We start from the raw sequence: 18,534 nt of genomic DNA, 5'->3' as shown, positions 1-18,534 counted from the left end.
AGCTGTTAACATAAATACCTACTGATTTTATTATTGTGCCTTTATGCCTCACTGCATTGTTGAAATCATTTTGGAGTTTAAAATTAACTCCATGTTAGAAACTTTGTGATGCATCTGAGAGTTTTCCCTCTGGTGTCAGTGTCTGTTTTGGGTAATTCCACACTGCTCCTTGGGATGAGCTTCAGGGCTAAATGATTTGACCAATAATTGGTAAGATTTGGTGTCTCTCCTGCCAGTGCTGCTTTTCTGCTCTTTCAGGAAGTTCCCAACCTCTGTTTAAAATGTGTTCTTAAAAACAACTGGGGACAATTATTCTTCCACTTAAAGACGATTTGGGTGTATTGTGTTTCTTGCTCAGCAATTCATACTGACAGGGCTGACTCCATTTATTTATTTAAAGTAAATCAAAATTTTGTTTTGCAGGGAATAAAAGCTGAGGCACATCACTAACTGAGGAACAATGGAGGAAAGGCATTTGGCCCCAGATACCTCCTGTTTATGAGGTAAAATCCATCAAACATATTCAACATTCGTAGGAGTTAAGAGCTGTTTGATATCTAGAGATGTGTGAAGGCAGGGCCAACTCCCAGCCAATATTTTGTGCAATGTCCATGATTTCTCTGCAAGCTAAGGAAAGAATTTAATTAACTTCACTAAGTGTGTGTTGGGGGGGGCGGGGGAGGGGAGCTGTTCAGTTTTTTTCAGAGACCTAGAAGTGAGACCTTTCACCCAAGGGCTTCTCAGGGTAAAGATGTGCCTGAGGAGAAAGCCACAGAAAAATAGTGATGTACTTGGCCAAAAACCTTACATTTAGTCATAATTCTCTGCACACAAGCTGTGAGTGTTCTGTCTATTGAAGTACTGATGCTGTAGGCTTCAAGAATATCCCCTCAGGGGTGAGCAGCCATAGCTCCTCCAGATTTAATTCCAGGTGGACAGGAATCAGAATATTGTATTACTGAGCTGTTACCGGGACAGGCCATACCTGATTTCAATGAAAATACAACTAAGTGTGTATTAAATTACTAATACTACTGAGACTGGCCATGTGACATCTTTGTCACACAGCTCTGAGTCTGTGCCCTCCGATGGCACAGACTCTGTGGAAGGTGGCAGATAGAATCCACAGTGAACACAATTGTGCCCTTCAGGCACATCCTCTTGTTTTTCCAAAAAGGAAGCGAGAATTTGAAGCAGATAATAAATATAATCGTAACTTTCCTTAGGAAATGGAAAGTTCCACCGATGCCAGTTTCGGTTTCTGTTTCTGGAACAGGCTGATAAAGATTTTAATTAAAAGTGTAGCTTTTATTTGTTTTATTATTAGGATGTGAATAATGCTTCAGTAGTGCAGTCACGTTCAGCTGCTGAGCAGAGGGAGCAGCCAACATTTTGCCAACTATTTAATGTCCCAGCAATGACAAAGGCAGCCATGCATCCAGTCCTTAGTGCACGATATAAACATTTTCCTCTGCATGATTCTCATCTTCCAGGACATTATGGCTCCTCATGCCTTGTGGCCTCCAAAATGCAACAAAGCTGCACAAAAGAGTAAAAATCATGGTGTTAAACTAAAAACAGACAATAAAACCACAGAGGAACAGATCAACCAGCTCACTAGAAAACGCAAAATATGCATAAACACATGATCATGACTGATAATGAGTCATCTCTCCATTTATGAGAAAATTCACACCTGTGGTTAGCAAAGTCCCTGATGCTATGAACTGACAGTGACATTTTTGCTTATTAAGTAATGAAAAGTAGCAGCTTTCTACTGAATTTATCTTATTAATTTCTTTTTATAATGTTTTCTATTAACTTGAGGTTAAAAAAGAAAGCCAAAGTATGTGGTGGAATGGTCAGCACACTGACATTTTTCTTCTGCAACCTCACTTGTCCTATTAGCAAAAGCAGGAACAGAAAACTTACCCTGCAGAGCCACCCATCTTCTTCGTGTTGTAAAAATATTCTAAGGACCATCCAGAATGAAAGTAAAGAAAGAATGAAAAAGAATAATTAAAACAAATAATTTTGTTTAAACAATTAGAAGCAAGTAAAGTAGTGGGTTCGAAGATAAATTCAAGTGTAAGAAACTAAATAAGGGAATTTCAAATGTTCTCAGGATAGGAAATTCCCATTGTGAGCAGCCACAGCAGTGGCTTCCAGGGACCTCAGCTCCCTGCCCTGAAGTGGGAGAGGTGGCATCAGCCACAGCTGTGACTGGACAAACCTGAGCAATCCTTGAGTAACTGCCTATGAAAAGTACTTACGTTTAGTGAGGAACAGAGCCAAAATCAGGATGAGCAGAAGTGCTGCACATGAGCCAATCCCAACGTACAGCCCATGCTCTGGATGCTGCTGACTGGGAAGTGATACAGACGTGTTCTGTCAAACACAAGCCAAGGAGCATTAGTGGAACTGACAGCAAGAAGCCCATGCAGTACCCAAAGGCCTTTGGTGTGTTTTGCAACTCTGCAGGAAAAGTACACCTGAGACCAAAAGCCTAACTTGAGAAACAGGCCCAGCTTCAAGCAGAATCTGCAACAATTGTGTGAACCCTGCTGTTAAACTCAGTCTTTGAGATTTTCAGAAGACCTGAAGTTAGGACAAATCTCATTTATTCAGGTTTAATAATATTTGGTGAATTTTTTTAATGAGTAAGATATCTCATGATATCACACCCTCCCACCTGTGCTGCAGGACTCAGCAGGACACACAGAGCTGCCTGTTTGGCCCCCAGTGCACGGGGAGTGCAGGGCACCCCTGTGCTCTCAGGTGGCCCAGGTTCCACTCTTCCCCACATCCTGCCGTACCTGCAGGTTTGCAGTCCCATCCAAGCAGTCTGAGGTGCCTGAGCAGGGAGCAGAGGCCTGAAAGGAAATACACATATTGCTAAAGCCCTTCCTCCTCTAGAAGGAAGTACTTTATGCGTGCTAAGCAGGGTTTTTTCCCCCCTCTCTAATAATGAGCACATAAGCACTCTTTATAACCACTAAAAACACAGACTACAAACCAAGGATCTGTTGCAATTAGACAAAACCAGTGGAAGTGACCTGGAGGGATGACCCAGTAGCCTCTCAAGTCCATCCACTCTAGGTGTGCTACAGCAAGGTTGATGCTTACATTCTGAGGAGCTTCTGAAGCAGAAACCACTGGCCAGGTCCTCGTGACAGTAAAGGAGGGTTCACTGGTGCTGCCAGGAGCTGAGCAAAGGCAAGACAAACACATCACTTGCACAGAGAACTCTTCTGTCTTGACAGAGAAGAATTTGTACTGCTGACTTGGGACCCTGAACTTCTGTGTCTGTCAGCAGTCTCTGCATATCATAAGAGGTTGGTGCCTTCAGAGGGCAGCACAAAACTCTGATATTGAAGTTTCTTCCACCCTTTTCAGAGCTTTGGACTCCTTCCAAGAAATACTTGGCTCTTGCTGCTATCACTGGGAAGGAGTTACCAGTTGGTTCTGGAGCCAAGAAGCAGTGGCCATAGAATCATTAAACAGATTGGGTTAAAAGGGATCTTAAAGCCTATCCCATTCCAACCCCCTGCCATGGGCAGGGACACCTTCTGCTGGACCAGGTTTCTCAATGCCCCATCCAACCTGGCCTTGAAGCAAAAAATGATGCATAAAGCAAACTCAGGTGAAAACTGATGAACATTAGCTCAGGGCCTGGAAGCAGCACGTGATGCAGAATCACAGAAAGCATACCTTTAAAGTCCCAGGCAGCTATACAGTAAACACACTGAACAAAATGGGATATATTTGCATAAGGACCTGCAGCACATTCTGAGGTAGTTTCCCTGAGCACAGCTATTTGCCATACTTAAGTTAACAAATTGTTGTCTTCTCCATCATCAGTCTCAGTTTCTCCACATGTTGTCAGATGATATAAAAACCTCCTGAAAACAAAATCTCCTGTTCACTCTGTGCCAACCCCAGCTGGTTGTTTTTGTGTTTTAAATTGTTACCCTTATCCCAGAAGTTTTGAGGAGGATAGGATCATCAGCTTCCATTGGAGATTCTGGAGTATTTCTACATCAGAGGCACAAGGCCACCTGCCTTTTCCAATCTCCTGCAGTGTGAACATGCACACACTAACTTGGATTCTGAAAACTTCAAACACTGTTCCACCATCAGCTAAGGAAGAGGTCACGGGGATAAGAAAACCCCTGAGTTCTAAGAATGGAATCTATGTTATTTGCAACTAGAATAGAAACCGTCTGAGAAAGTTTTCACTTCTTCTTCCAAAAAGGAAATGCAGCTGTTGTAACACTAATTTGGAGTTCCTTAGCTGGAAACATCCAAGACAGAGGGAGAAATACAAATGGCATCCCTGATTTTTTTTTCTTCCAGAACCCAGAGAACAAGCCATTGCTACACCACATGGTTTCTCTTGTGCAGTGGAAATTAAAGTTGTCTTTTTCCACCTGAAAAAGATGCAGCTGAGTGGGTACGTGATAGAAGTTTATCCTTTTGTGAGGGGAATGTAGAAAACAAGTGAGTAACAGCTGAGCACTGTCTCTGCCACTGCAATGAGGGACCTCACGTTATTAAATGTGCACAGAGGCCGTGGGCAGCCTCTGAGACACACACCAGGGTGGAAGAATACTTTGGCACTGTATCACAAAATTAATGTCATTTTTCTACCATCCTCCTTAATCATCTGCTGCTGGCTGCTACTGGAGGCAGGAGCCTTAATTAGATGCTCTTTTAAGCTAGCCCAATAAAACAATTCTGATTAAATAGTGGGTACACCAAACTCCTAAAGAGTTGTGTTTTACCATTCATGGGATGAATTTCTAGAAGATGAGGTGAGATTTTATACCACTAAAAACCCCAACAAACCAAAAGAACAGTCAAATAAAAGCAAACCTTGCAGCACCACTAAAACATCTACTTAAACATCACACCTGGAAGCAGCTTCCTCCCATATATTCATGTTCCTTCTATTGTACTCTGTATAATATCAAGCAGAATTTAAATCCAAGTTCTGATCTGGTCTCTGGTAATGTTTAGTAAATTTTAGCCAAGACATTTCTATCATCATTTTGTTTCCTTCCTAAGATTCCCCATTTGCAATGAGGTTAACACTTGGAAAAAAGTTACCTGAGGTCTGTTCAGAGGTGTAAGTGTGAGGACTTGCAGTAGAGATCCTTGCTGATGTTAAAAAATAAAACAAAATCAACACATCATTAACCTTATTGGGCATTTATGTAGTGAGAAAGAGACAGTGTTTCCATAATAAATGTTTGCTAGCAAAGCACAAGTACACTTTTCAGCCACTCGTTCTGTATAACATCACAAGCAAGGGAAAAACTAAAAATCAAAGGAAGAATTGATAAAAAGCTTCTCTATACCAATTTTGTCTCCCTGGGCTTTAATCTAGAATCAAGCAGGGAAAATCAAACACAGCTGTCTATGAAAAAGGTGCAGCAATTGCAAAGCTTTGGATGAATACTTTATGCTGCCCTTTCTTTTAAATTCTTCAGTGTCTCTAGGAATGCTCCATGAAAACATCATGTCCTTTTTTAATTGCAGTGTCTGCAGTGGGATAACAACATTGCCAAAGACAGCTTAATTGAGGCAGCACTAACAGCAGATGTGCAAGGTCCTCAAGATCAGTCTTATGGATGATTGCAGAAATCATTTGCACCACAAGCTTTGAAGTCCAGACCCAAGAGCAGATCTACCACAGTGGTACTCGCACAAGAGCACTCCTCTGCACTCACCTTTCATTATCACAACCTTGTGATTAATCAGTTGATCGTTGAACCACCCTGGGACCTCCACACGGCAGCAGTAAATCCCTGAGTCTGCTTCCCTGGCGTCCTCGATCGTCAGGGACACGTCCCCCCTGTGCAGGTCCCCTTTCAACTGGTACCTGCTGCTGTGCTGCTCTGTCACCCTCCAGCCATCTGTCCAGATAATGGGCCGGGAACATTTGGAATTGGGACACCTGTCCCGACCCCAGCACATGGATGTGATGCCATTTCCATCCCGGACACTGTAGTGGCAGGGCACAGTGACGTCCTGACCAACCTCTCCTACCACAACTAATTCCGATACTGTGGGGCCTGTGGACAAAAAGACAAACATGATTGTTCAGCACAGGACACACAAGTGGAAGTTTCTTGTGCACCTTGCATGTCCTGAAACCTCCCATCTCTCAAAGAACACCAGGCATTGCTGGATCAGATTTTGCACAAATAGACGTGTCCCAGCAGGAGTGATGCAGTGAGGGGTAATGATCAGGCCAGGGACATGTTCAGAGAAAGAACATTTTCTGCAGCCTCTGCAGGCAGGCAATGAAGTAAAGAACTCTGTGGCGTCTCTTGAGCCAGGTGCAGTCTGTTGGCTCTTCACTTTTTCCTTCATGTACATTTAACCCAAGCCACACACGTGTGAACGGTAAGACACGGACTTTCCTCAAAACCACAGTGGGAAACTCTTCCCCCCTTTCAATGAACTAAACTGCAGGTTTCATCAGAATGATCACTGCTGAATGAATTCCTTTCTCTTGCCTAAAGGCAGATTTTGCCCACCCTTATCAGAAGAAATTTTTCAGGGCTTTTCTTAGAAATATTATAAATACTCTCTTTTTTCTTCCACTACCTTATTCTCTAATTCTTACGCAGTTTCTAACTTGTTTGCTTCCCCATAAATTTGTCACATTTCCAGAAGGCTGTGTCACACTACGCAGGTCAAGACAGTGAGCCCTAACTCCCAGTAGCCCATTCATCACCGTGAAAAAGCTGTTTTGCCCAGTCCAGCTCAGATATTTTCCTAACCTATTATATTTAAAAATAAACCTGCATGCAGAGATTTTGCCACAATAACACACTGGAAACAATTTTCTGAAACCAATGTTTCTTATTTAATATGAAAAGGAAGTTAAAACAGAAACTCGTCATAAAAGGCTTAATAAAGAACTACAAAAATTATCTGTAATATCCCTTTTCTTTCTACTGAATTTATCTTAGCACCAAATTTTTAATGTCTATCTGTCTTTATTAGTACCACTTCCCAACCTGTTGTTTTCATGGCTGTTGCTCTTAATCTAGGACTACGTCCTCAGAATAAAAAAAAAGAAAGGAAAAATTATCAATTTGTCCCAATAAAATTTCATATTGGTTAAAAAACACCAGAAGCCACAGCTGATCTTTTCACTGTCTACCTAAGCATTCATCTTCACAAAGCCTGCCAAAGTGAAATGTCGTTCTTTTACACCTTCTCTAAAACAATTGAAAGTTCTCTGCTCAAATCATCATTATCTAAAAATGCCCACTAAAAAAGCAAAATGAGCAGCCAGCCCAAGAAGGAGCATTTTTAAAACCATCATACCCTCAGCATGCTTCTGTTTTCCAAAGGAGATGAGGCCATTAGAACTCTATTGAGCCACCGTGATAAAGTTCTATTTTAACATAGAGAACTGCAGCTTCTGTGATGTGGCCTCTCTTCCTGTTGCAAATTAAAATTTCTCTTTGCTACCCTCAGAATCACGGATGCATGTTACCTCCACCCACCTCCATCCAGTTGTTTATGCCCCTTTGGTTACCTGTAAACAGCACCAGAAGAACCCAGTTCAGGGAGAGGTAAGACAACATTGTGGCTGAAGACGACAAACAACGCTCCCGTTCACCCTTCTCATTCAAGAAAAATTATCTTCTTTGTGAACTTCTGTGTTTCCTTCTTAGCACATCATCTCCAGGCACAGTTGTGGGTGCCTCTCAATCCAATCTGGGCTGTTTTGCCTGAGGTTGGGCTGTGTCCTGCAGCACAGCCAAGTGCTGCTGGGGCAGGGTACGAGCGCACTGAGCTCCTGCCGGCAGGGCTTTGACTGAGAGATGACAACACTTCACAGCACCACACAAATCTGCTTCTCGTTTTTTTCAGATCTGTTTGGTGACAGTAAGTGAAACTTGACAGCAGCACTGGGCTGACACAGTTATCAGCAATCCACAGCCCCAGATTGCTGCCCATACCTGCCTTTGCCAGAGTGGGTAGCATCTGGATTAAAGATTCCATAGTATGTGGCAGACTGTGGCAAGTGGAAAGGGCTTGGCTAAATAACAGATTTCTAGGATGAGCTACTCAAGCTTTTAATTGTAAGTTTCTGGTTCTAATACTTAGAAGCAACTCAGTGCACCTTCTGGCAAATTTTCTTTGGCAGAGGTAACCTGGTAGTATTGGAAAACTGTTACACAGCTGAGCCTAATGGAGTGGCTGTCTTTTCTCATCTGACTTTTAAAAATTCCATATGCACCTGGGCCTTTGCAATGCAAAGTAAAACATCCAGAATACAGAGGAGACTTGAAAAAGTAGTGTGGAAACCATGTCATCCCAAACTCAAGGCTCACTCTGACCAAATGCTGAAATACAGCTTTTGAGAAACGCTGTTCCCTGGACCCTCTCCCTGTGCCTGGATCATCACACTCTCCTCAAGGATAGCTGGTCTTTTTATATTGTTTGGACTAGAACTGCACCTGTGATCAAGGGCCAAGAAATGTTCTTTGCTGAAGCATCTAATCTACCCCACAGTGTTTTATACAGATGCAATTAAGTACTAAGGAGTTATTTATGAATATACAGATGCAATTAAGTACTAAGGAGTTATATTATGAATTATGAATTTAAGTGGAAGATGGTATAGAACTGGAACCTTGCCTTGAATGGCTACCTTATAGGAGAACAGAGGCACCATACCAACACGTTTTCTGAAGTGAAAATTAGGAAAACCAAGGGATTAACATAGCTGAGAGATAATTAGCAACACACCTGTAGGTAAGAATGGATAGAAAGAGGGATGAAGGGTGATTTTCACATGCAGCAGCTGGAAGCAGAACTCCTTAAGAAAAGGCTTCCTCTCTGCTCCTGAGGTTTCTGAGGAAAGAGGAAACTGCAGAGAGCTGCTAGAGGAACAATTCTGCTAATTACCAGCAGGATCCTGAAACTGCTCTGCAAGAACAGGAAAGGCAGCTGGCCAGGATCCCAGGAAAGCCATTCTGGTCACACAGTAGAAGAATATGAGAGTTACAGAACTACAGTTAACCCACCTGCTTTAGATTTCACCTCAAACACAGACCATAGGAAATGCCTTGATGTAATTTGAGCTTCTGTGTGCCTGTTTTCCAAGTTCCTGTGTGTTGTTTGTACAAGAAACAAACACCATTTCTGCAGGTATTTTTTCTTGACTCAGAGCATACAGAATTATGAAATGGCATACTGAAAACAAGCAGGAAGTGACAAAAGAAAGTACAACAGGAAAAACCAACTTTAATCTGTGCCTACCACCTCACATGAGACATTTAACAAAAATTACACTTTTTCGTTTCTACGAAAAAAACACAGGTCACAAAACATTAAACATTTTCATCTGCCCAGTCACTCACAGCCTCCAACAGGTGCACAACGAAAGCTTTGTCTGCTTATACAACAGCAAAACAAAATACAACATGTAGCCTCAGAACCCCTTCTGCCTCTCACTGTGGTACATTAACAAAACAAGGTGTTCTCTTCATGTCATTTCATCAATAATGCTGCACATGGCTGCATCTTTGTCCAAAACCTGATCTCTCTTGCCTCCAGAACGCTCCCTCTGCTTTTCGCTCTGTCCAATGCAGTTGCTGCCATCATCAGTATCCATGGGTTCCACTTGCACTCTCAGTCCCCCCTCTGCATGAGGCAGATCATCAGGCAGGGAAGCCAGGCAGTTCTGGATCATCTCCACGACTCGCTCCAGGTGCTTCTGGAATCGCTCTGCGGTCTCCAGGCGCTGGCGCTTCTGCACCTCCATCATGACCCTCAGTGTCTCCCTGGCTTGGTGAGGGCGATACTCATTTATAAGGTGATGGACGTGGACAAAAAGCAGTTTCAAGTCTTCCAGTTTCTCCTCTCGCTTTATACTCCCTGGACTCCTTATCAAGATATCCAAGAGGTCCAAAAAGTTGACCAGGATAGACATGTTAAGTTTCCTTAACTCCTTCTTGTGATCAAACTGCATAGGATGCAGCCGTTCAATGCCCTGGCTCTCCAGGGGCCGAATGATCAGATCATCACACTGGAACTGATTCCCAAACATCATGTAGCTGTCCTTCACAGGTGGAGGTGGCTTTGGAGCCAGGCCTTTATGGATATTTTCATCAGTATATTCTTTTATATATTGCATGGGAGGCGGAGGAAGGGCACTCACTTGCTGAGGCTCACCCATTCTTGCCAGATGAAATGCCTAAGGAATGACCCAAGAAACTGGCGTTAACAATTTGTGTCACAAGGTTATAATATAAACATAAACAAAGACAAAATATGGGAGGTGGCTGTAAGAGAATGAGCCAGAAGAGACAAATCCATGTGCTGAATACAGAAAACTCCTGGCAAATCTATTACTTTTTCATTAAGGATTACCTGCACCAGAAGCACACAGGACACTTAATTTCCTAAATATGAAAGACCAGTCTGTAAACTCGGCAGCCAAAGGGAGAAGGGAGACCCCCTTCCTTAGCTGGGGCCTAGAGGGCAAACCCCACAGAATCACAGAGTATCCCGAGCTGGAAGGGACACACAAGGATCAACTCCTGGCCCTGCACACGGCACCCCACCAATCCCCGCCTGTGCCTGAGAGCGTTGCCCAAAGGCGTCTTGAACTCTTTCAGGCTTGGGGCTACATGACCAAAGAGACCCAGGGGAACCTGTTTAGTGGCCGACCACCCTCTGGGGGAAGAGCCTTTTCCTAATATCCACCTAACCCCCCCGGCACAGCTCCAGCCGTTCCCTCAGGTCCTGTCACTGGCACAGAGGGCAGAGATGGGCGCTACCCTTCGGGGGGAAGCTGCAGCCCGCGGTGAGGTCCCCCCTCAGTCTGCTCTTCTCCCGGCTGACCAGACCAAGTGACCTCAGCAGCTCCTCCTGCGGCCTCCCGTCCTCACTCGCACCCCACAAGAGGAACCGAGCCGGGCCCACACCCGCCGCCGCTCTGCCCTACGCCGGACCGGGCTCTGCGGAGGCCCAAACCCCGCAGCGGGACTCGCCACACCAGTACTGAAGAGACAAAAGCCGAAACCACGACCCGGCGGAGGACACGGACCCTCTCAGAAGCTTCACTGGCCCGCCCACCCTCACCTGCCAGCCGCGCTCCCTCAGCGCCGCCGCCGCCGCTTCCGCCCGGCTGCCCCCGCCCCTCGCTCCCCATTGGCTCGCGGCCCCGCGGTGCCGCACTCTGATTGGTTCCCGCGCACAGCAGTCAAGCGCTGCTCCAGTCAGCTCGCTCGGGGGCGGGGCCAGGCGCGGCGTTCCGGGCATGGCGGGCACGGGCCGGGCGGGGCTGTCCCGCGGCCGCTGGGCCCCCTCTGGGCTCTGTGGCCCCCTCAGGGTTCTGTGGCCCCCTCAGGGCTCTGTGGCCCCTTCAGGGCTCTGTGGCCCCCTCAGCGCTCTGTGGCCCCCTCAGGGCTCTGTGGCCCCCTCTCAGGGTGCGGGGCTCCCTCCAGAAGCCGCTGCTGAGGCGGCAGGACCTGCCGGGGCGGGAGAGACCCGCTTGGCGTCTCTCGGGGGTGGACGGGGCTGGAGCTGGGTCAGGGTGGCCCCGCTGCTGGGAGACACAGAATCACAGAAATCACAGAAATCACAGAATAACAGAATCAATTAGGTTGGAAAAGAGTTCTGAGGTCTCCCGGGAAGTGTTTGCAGCCTTCCTGTAGCCGAATACCCTAAATCTGACCATAGTGTGGCCAAACGGTTGGGTTCCGTTGCTTTTGTTTCAGTTCTCTTCTAGGAGGAATTGAAGTTAACATCGCGGGTTTAAGTTTTTCCGTGGATCAGGTGGAGCTGGGCTTGCTGGCATCGCTTGTGCAGGGTTTTCTCCCTGGAATGGCCAGCAGGGAAGGATTGTTGGCCGTTTCTGTGCTGTTCTCTCTCCCTCAGCAGATGGCAGCAATGGCCTTGGTGTGACCGGGACCCATCGCCACACACGCAGCGTCATTTACAGATTCACTCTTCCAGATCGATCACTGCCCCAAAAAAGTTGCAACTGAATGATACTTGCTTTGCATCCTGTTAGTTATTTCTAAAAAGATGCAAAGAACATCCAGAATAGTTAACATTTATTTGACTAGAAACCTTGAAAAGATGCACGGCTCACATTTTACAGAATATCTGAACATTTATATATTCCAAACTAAGCTACACTTTACAATTTACAATGACTTGAATATTTATATATTCCAAACTAAGCTACACTCTACAATCTACAGTGCATACAAGCCTGCCTATAAAATAGGCTGATCTGTTTTCATTTATAAGCAATTTATTGAATTCGGACAAGGCTGCAGCTCCATGCTGTAACTAAGACGTTTCTGCTTTAGAAAAGGAGGTCTCATTCCTTCACCCCTATTCATTCTTCCTCATCCCTCTCTCCTTTATTCCCTCGCTGCTCCTCCAGCCCCTGCACTGGCCGTGCAGTCCTTTCTTGTCACTGCTTGTACCATCACCATCGGGCATTGGATTGCAAAGCAAACTGATGCAGCCCCAAACCCCACAGAAAACATTACTGCAGTTTTTCTGGGTTAAGTTTTCAGCTTTTCTGAACTGTGGTGTGTACCCTGTGAGCATCAGGGCAAGCTTTTTGAGAGAGGAGAGTGCATAGGCAGAAGGAAAGGAGGAGGCTGGGGAGATGGGGAGGGGAATGGTTCTCCTCGTTTCCGTGGCAGAAAGCTCTTATCTTGTCTCAAATCATCTTGTTACATCATACTCGGAAAGACGGGCAAGGAATAAAAGCTATCGCCTCCAGAAATGAGATAACCCGTGTAGTAGGAGGTACCAACAAACCTTTGGTTTTACTGGGCTTTCCAGACTTTGCTTTCACATTCTTTTTACAGGAGCTGAGCTTGATTCTCTAGTGCCCTGCACTCAGTGAGCCATGCAGAAAGGATGTAAAATGCTGTGACTTCAAACAGGAGCAGGCAGTGAGAGCCAAGCACTTGGATTTTTACTTGATCTCTGTGATATCCTTGACCCATTTTCTGTATGACAGTGGCCAAGACAGAGGGGATATAATGTCAGCTAATGAAATAAGAAAAGCATGTTTCAGTCTTGTTCTTGGTTGTGTGGCTGGTTCTCAGAAGACCCATGGACGACACTTTCCAGCCCACGGGGAGCTGTTGACACTTCTTACAGTGGTTCTAAACGAGAAATTAAGAATGATGATGAGTGTCAAGTGTAGCACTCTACAGTTTGCTTTCTGCTCCATTCCAGCTCTTTTCTGAAATAAGGACACTATCCAGTACAAGTCTACCACTGATAACACAGTACAATTCCTACATCATCTCCAACTTGTAGGAATGAACTTGGACACCCCTCAGCAGATGGTGAAGCAGTACCATGACATTCTCTGCCTCGAAGACTCAATATCTTAATTTACAGCTTTGGTTAAGTTTATTTTCATTTTCTTCATAACTAATTTTATGCAAATTGGCATGTTTCAGTAGCAGGCACTCCAGTTCTGTTAATTCAGCAGCAGTGTGTACAGTGTGTGCCATTGCAGTATGCTGTTATTTTAGCAGAACTGGAATGCAAACATTGTACAAGCACAGTAAATATAAACCCCGTTTTCAAGCATGCTCTTAGAACAGCACTGCTCTCTTCTGTGCTACAACAGATTTCTTTCATTTTTTTGCTGCTACTGCACTCTAAACAATAAATAATTAAATAAATGTGTGTGCTTTTCTCACGTTGACTGAAAAACAGCCCCAAAGTCAAACTCAGTTCCAGTCTCTTGTTGGGTGTAGGTTATGGTTATACCTTACAGCCTGGTTAAGCAATGAGCTCAGGAATTTCCTTTTTTGGTTACAAGCTTTGTTGCAGGATATACCAGGGAGGAGGGTGAGAGAAAAGGAGTCTGTTGGGGGTGAAGGAGACTTAACCAAGCTTTATGTCTCCATCTGCTGTGGTTAATTCCCATCTCCCTGTCTCCCGCTGTGGCTTTGGGAGTTAATGAATTTGCAGTGCAGAGCTGTGCAGCCTTTTCTTCCTGACTCCTTGGACTAAAATATCAGCTGCAGCCTATTGGTACACCTGCTAATGTAGGAAAGGAGTTTAATGTTCCCATCATGTGAAAACTGGGGCACACCAACATGCAGTGCAGTGCAATGACAGCTGAACTGTTTCTTGCTCTACAGCCTGTTACAAGGTTCAAACAGATTCAAAGATCAGAAGAGAGCTTTCATGGTTATTTAGCAATAAAACAGGTATCTCACTATTATTAGTAAACTGATGGGGCTCAAAATCCAGGTGTATTTTGATAGAATCAGCCAGCACTCTTTCCTATGTTCGTAGTTGTACTGTTGTTTCTGGAAGCAGCCCCCCGACCTGATTTTTAAGCCAGACATTAATGCTGGGTGTTTTCTTGCTCACATGCCTGTGGTAAGTGCTTATTTGAACATGTCTCAAAAAAAATGCATCTGCATGGCAGGAAGAAGCAATTCCTGTCCAGCCATCAGTGACATGGGTATGGCAAACATGTCATATCGCCAGGGTAAACCGTGGGATCTGCAGCATGTTTTGCCAGCAGTGCAAGTCCCACCTTTGTCTTCAGAGGGAGACAGAAACAGGAACCACAATAGCCAGGCACTAATAAAAGAAGCTGGAACAAATTCCCAGTTTGGGTATGACCCCCGTGAAACGCGGTTTTCCTTTCTGGATTTTCGCCTAAGTGAGAACAGCTGAGGAAAGGCTTAATTGTCCCTTCGTCACAGAAGAGCATGTCCTAACCCCGTGCAAGTTCTTCAGGATAAAACATGTTCTCTATGTTACTGCCAACCCTGGGAGTTATTCACTTCAGGCATTCAAATGATGGATAATTCACTACATCCTCCCAGCAGATGCTCAGAACAAGGCATCTACTTTCCCAGGGCTCCCAAGCAGTTCGCAGGAGAATCTTGCTCTGCTTCTACAAGAGCAACTCCCTGGGTCACTGGGAGCAGTGTGAACAGATTCAAAGGTGCAGTCGTAAGACCTCGAGGAGAGCTGGATGCATCTGGCTCATAAAGACCAGGCTAATTCTTCCCTCTTTCTGCGGCTTTCTGTCTTGTGCTTTGGGTCTACTGGAGCCATGTTTATTGGTGTGATAATGAACTGCCGAAGAAGCAAGACAGCTGATTAACCTAAATAAGAGTTTCTCACACTCTAAGCTAAGTAGCAAAATGGGTTGAATTATGGAAGCTTGGAAGTTGAGTAATAATCATCATATTGAGCAGCTGGTGTAAAAGAAGAGCTGGCACCCAGGCAGTAAGCCTGACCCAAATATTGCACATGATAGAAGGATATAGGTCAATTTATGAGAGTGGAGAGAGAGTTTCCGCCTTACGGACTGGTTTTTTTACAGCAACAAAAATTATCTATATTTAACTTTATAAATTTCTCTGCCGCCTTCAGGATATAAACTTCAGTATCAGAGCAGGATGTGCGGGTGGGGAGATTTTCACAGTCTTCAGTAATCAAAGTGAGAACTGCATAATCTGGGTAAAACCCCTATGAAAAAAATCCAATCCATAAAATAACTTTTTTTTTAAACAGAGATGGAGCAGTTTGCAGGAGGTAGCAAGGAAAGAACAAAGGTGATTGAAAGAAAAAAGGGAGTCCATTGAGGCCACAGTTGATAAGAACTTTATCTGCAACCTCAACTTGCCCAGCACAGAAGAGTATTTAGAGCACACAACAGTTCAAACTTCAATCTTAATAATTTCAAGTATTTCAGATTTTCCTGTGTATGGACAGAAAAGTGTCAAAGGATACATGGTAGCAAGGTTTATAAAAGCACTGAAGCAGAGAAGATGTAGTATACCTAAAAAATTCATCACCCCTCATCTTGAAGTTTAGTCTTACAGTGGTTTTAAGATATTCAGGACAGTTATATTTAATTCTTTTCTACTAAGGATACAGAATTTCTGTACCGTGCAATATAAAGTGCTGCCAAAATTCTTGAAAGGAGCATTCAGTGTGGAACTCTACCATCCTACAAGGTCAGGTTCCAGAAATGAGGTACTTGTGTGAATGGGATATTCCAGCCCTCCTGAGGAGCCTTTTCAGGAAGGCTTTGTAGTTTGTGTGTAGAGCTCTGCAGATATCCTCACATATTCCAGCTCTGCAGCCACTTGGTCCTAGGCAAGTGGTGCATTTTTATCTATCTATCTATCTATCTATCTATCTATCTATCTATCTATATCAGTTATATATCCTACTCTGCTGTAGAAGGGTCCTGAAGCACTTCAGTGCCTGAGGCCTTCTTTAAAAGGGTTATAACCCTTATTCACCCAGATGGATAATGACAAATTATTTATGTCATGAAAGGAACTAAGAATGTTATTTAAAAATTGGTCAGTAAATAATGATCTTTGAAGTTCAAATACACTTAAACAGGTTGCTCTCTCCTAAATGGACAATTAAATATAAATACAATTCTTAAACCATATGGTTTTTGTTTATCCATGTCAACCTGGCTATACATTCTTTAGACTTAGCATTCGCTTCTGGTTTTGGCTTGCTACACTCAAGTATTTGTGTGCTTGCTACACATAGGGTTTGGAATTAAAGTGAAAAAAGAAAAATGAGGGGGTACATCTGTGGCAAGATTGGATACAAAAATATGGCAGCCCCTACATTCCTCCCCAGTTCAGCAGAGTTATCAGCTGACAAAGATATTGCAAACCAGAACTAGTTAGCAGCTTTCACTGAAACCAACACCCGTGTTTATTTCAAATCTGTGTTTATATGAAATCTGTGTTTGTATCAAATCCCATGTTTAACCAAATCTGGCTGTGTTGACTTGTTTCCTGCCTCAGGGTCATTCATATTTTTTCCCTGTTTACTCTCTTAGCTGGCCCACCTTCACTTTAAACCATGTAAAACTCAGAGTGGCTGATCCCTCCTGCTAAGTCCTCCTAGTTCTAACACTCTGAGACAAAATCTATGATTATTTTCTTGCAATTATTTTCTTATTTTCTTGCAATTATTTTCTTATTTTCTTGTGCGTCTTCCTGCATGTGTTGTGTCAAATCTATATTCTCAGTTTCTCCTTGTTTCTCTCTTTTACCTTATATCTGGTCCCTCACAGCCCCTTCCTGTCAGACATGGTGCCACATCATGCCATATTTGCACCAAATGAAGTGCAGTTGCCAAGCCCCCTATCTGTGTATTTGATCAAATTGCTCCCTTCTCTGTGTCCCTCTGAGAACTCATCTCTTATGAACAAATCAAGCTGCCAGTCACTATGTTCAAAGAATTTCTTAGCTCTCCCCCCACTACTCACCACCTTGGTTAATCTCCTCTCCTCCCACATCCTCCATCTCCAGCAGCATCACTCCCCTCAGACGTCCCCATGTTGGCTTCTCAACTCTCTGCTGTCCTCTGCTTCTTGTTTCTTCTGTAGAGCTGCAATGCCACACCCTTGTATTTCTACTTATGTTCAGTTTTCTGATAAGGCTAACTGCACACTAACTACAGTTAGTGTGAAGAAGAGACTAGAAGGAGTCATAGTACTAAATACGTGTTACTAGCTAAAAATGCAATGCCACTAAAAACTGTCATTATAAACTCATCTGTACTGACACAAATCAAGTGAAATACTTGTTGATCAAGGTCCAAATCTTTTTGGGGATAATTCAGTGTTACAAGCACAGTGAAATCTGTAAGTTTATCAGGGCATCCTACTGCACATTTTTTTTTATTTATTACCAAAAATTATCTCTGAGCATAATTTAAACCAGCAAATTCTCAAGCATAAAGAAATTTATGAGCACACAAAGGTGGTCCTATATTTTGGAGGTGCAGGGTCTGGAATTTATCCAAATAGCTGCTGCTCACACAAGGCTCAATTCTAGAAAACTCATATCAAACTCTGCGTATTTGGTACACGTCTACTGCATGAGGCAGACTGGCTTGTAGAAGAATTGGAAAATTTGGCCTGAGCATTGATCCTAGGCTACAAATAGGTATGAAATCCCCCTTGACAGCAGTGATGCTTTTTTAGGAGATCACACACTTGTGTCATCTCACCACAAGGGTTTCTTGGCACTCAGTCACTCTGCCGAGAACGAAGCAGAGGTTTTCTGGACTTCAGCATGACAAATGTTTCAATACCTGCTGCATCTTGTCTTCAGCAAGACAACTATATTTTTTTTTTTTTTTTTAATATTTTATTTTTATTTTTTATAGGCATCAGCTGCGCAAACAGCTTCAGTTTGTCCTTGTTTCTGTCCTATGGTTCTGCATTGCCTTCAACAAAGTCTCTACAAATCTGTTCATTAAGTGCTATATTTAAATTGTGGTTTTATGGCAAATGCAGGTTCTTAATTAGCATTGAACAAAATTGGCAAGGAACATTAAATGATCCCTTGAGCCTACTGCCTAAAAAATATAAAGCAAGGAAGGGATATGCCACTTTTTTTGGGGAGAGATAAACAGTATATTCTATGGTTCCCACCTCAGTCTGTGAACTGCCCTAAAACAAATCCAAATCTTCACTTTTTTGCAATTCTGATATTTGTT

The 18,534-nt window shown here is 43.7% G+C and overlaps 2 protein-coding genes across 4 annotated transcripts; both read right to left on the bottom strand.

The window, feature by feature from the left end:
* Nucleotides 1-1,302: 1,302 nt before the first annotated feature.
* On the bottom strand, nucleotides 1,303-7,864 carry LOC121658153 (hepatitis A virus cellular receptor 1 homolog). 2 transcript variants are annotated; one of them, XM_042014689.1, is made up of 8 exons: nucleotides 7,559-7,859; nucleotides 5,733-6,077; nucleotides 5,110-5,160; nucleotides 3,127-3,206; nucleotides 2,817-2,873; nucleotides 2,274-2,388; nucleotides 1,933-1,972; nucleotides 1,303-1,539 (listed from the first exon to the last, which is right to left on the bottom strand). In XM_042014689.1, exons 1-8 carry the CDS (start codon nucleotides 7,605-7,607, stop codon nucleotides 1,446-1,448), a joined length of 831 nt encoding a protein of 276 aa, XP_041870623.1. In that variant the 5' UTR covers nucleotides 7,608-7,859; the 3' UTR covers nucleotides 1,303-1,445. The 2 variants fall into 2 exon arrangements, with proteins under 2 accessions (XP_041870623.1, XP_041870624.1); XM_042014690.1 differs by lacking the exon at nucleotides 5,110-5,160 and having other exon boundaries at nucleotides 7,559-7,864.
* A 1,392-nt stretch (nucleotides 7,865-9,256) lies between these two features.
* LOC121658154 (mediator of RNA polymerase II transcription subunit 7) lies at nucleotides 9,257-11,168 on the bottom strand. 2 transcript variants are annotated; one of them, XM_042014691.1, is made up of 2 exons: nucleotides 11,119-11,168; nucleotides 9,257-10,228 (listed from the first exon to the last, which is right to left on the bottom strand). In XM_042014691.1, the coding sequence occupies exon 2, from the start codon at nucleotides 10,208-10,210 to the stop codon at nucleotides 9,518-9,520; it is 693 nt and encodes a 230-aa protein (XP_041870625.1). In that variant the 5' UTR covers nucleotides 10,211-10,228; nucleotides 11,119-11,168; the 3' UTR covers nucleotides 9,257-9,517. The 2 variants fall into 2 exon arrangements, with proteins under 2 accessions (XP_041870625.1, XP_041870626.1); XM_042014692.1 differs by having other exon boundaries at nucleotides 11,084-11,120.
* Between the last annotated feature and the right edge of the window lie 7,366 nt (nucleotides 11,169-18,534).

This window comes from Corvus kubaryi, unplaced genomic scaffold (assembly GCF_017639235.1).
Source record: "Corvus kubaryi isolate FWS band 111438036 unplaced genomic scaffold, C.kubaryi_AGA036_p1.0 split2-37374, whole genome shotgun sequence".
Classification (NCBI taxonomy): Eukaryota; Metazoa; Chordata; class Aves; order Passeriformes; family Corvidae; genus Corvus; species Corvus kubaryi.
Note: the sequence above shows the minus strand (reverse complement) of the source record. Positions and strands in the feature narration are given on the sequence as shown.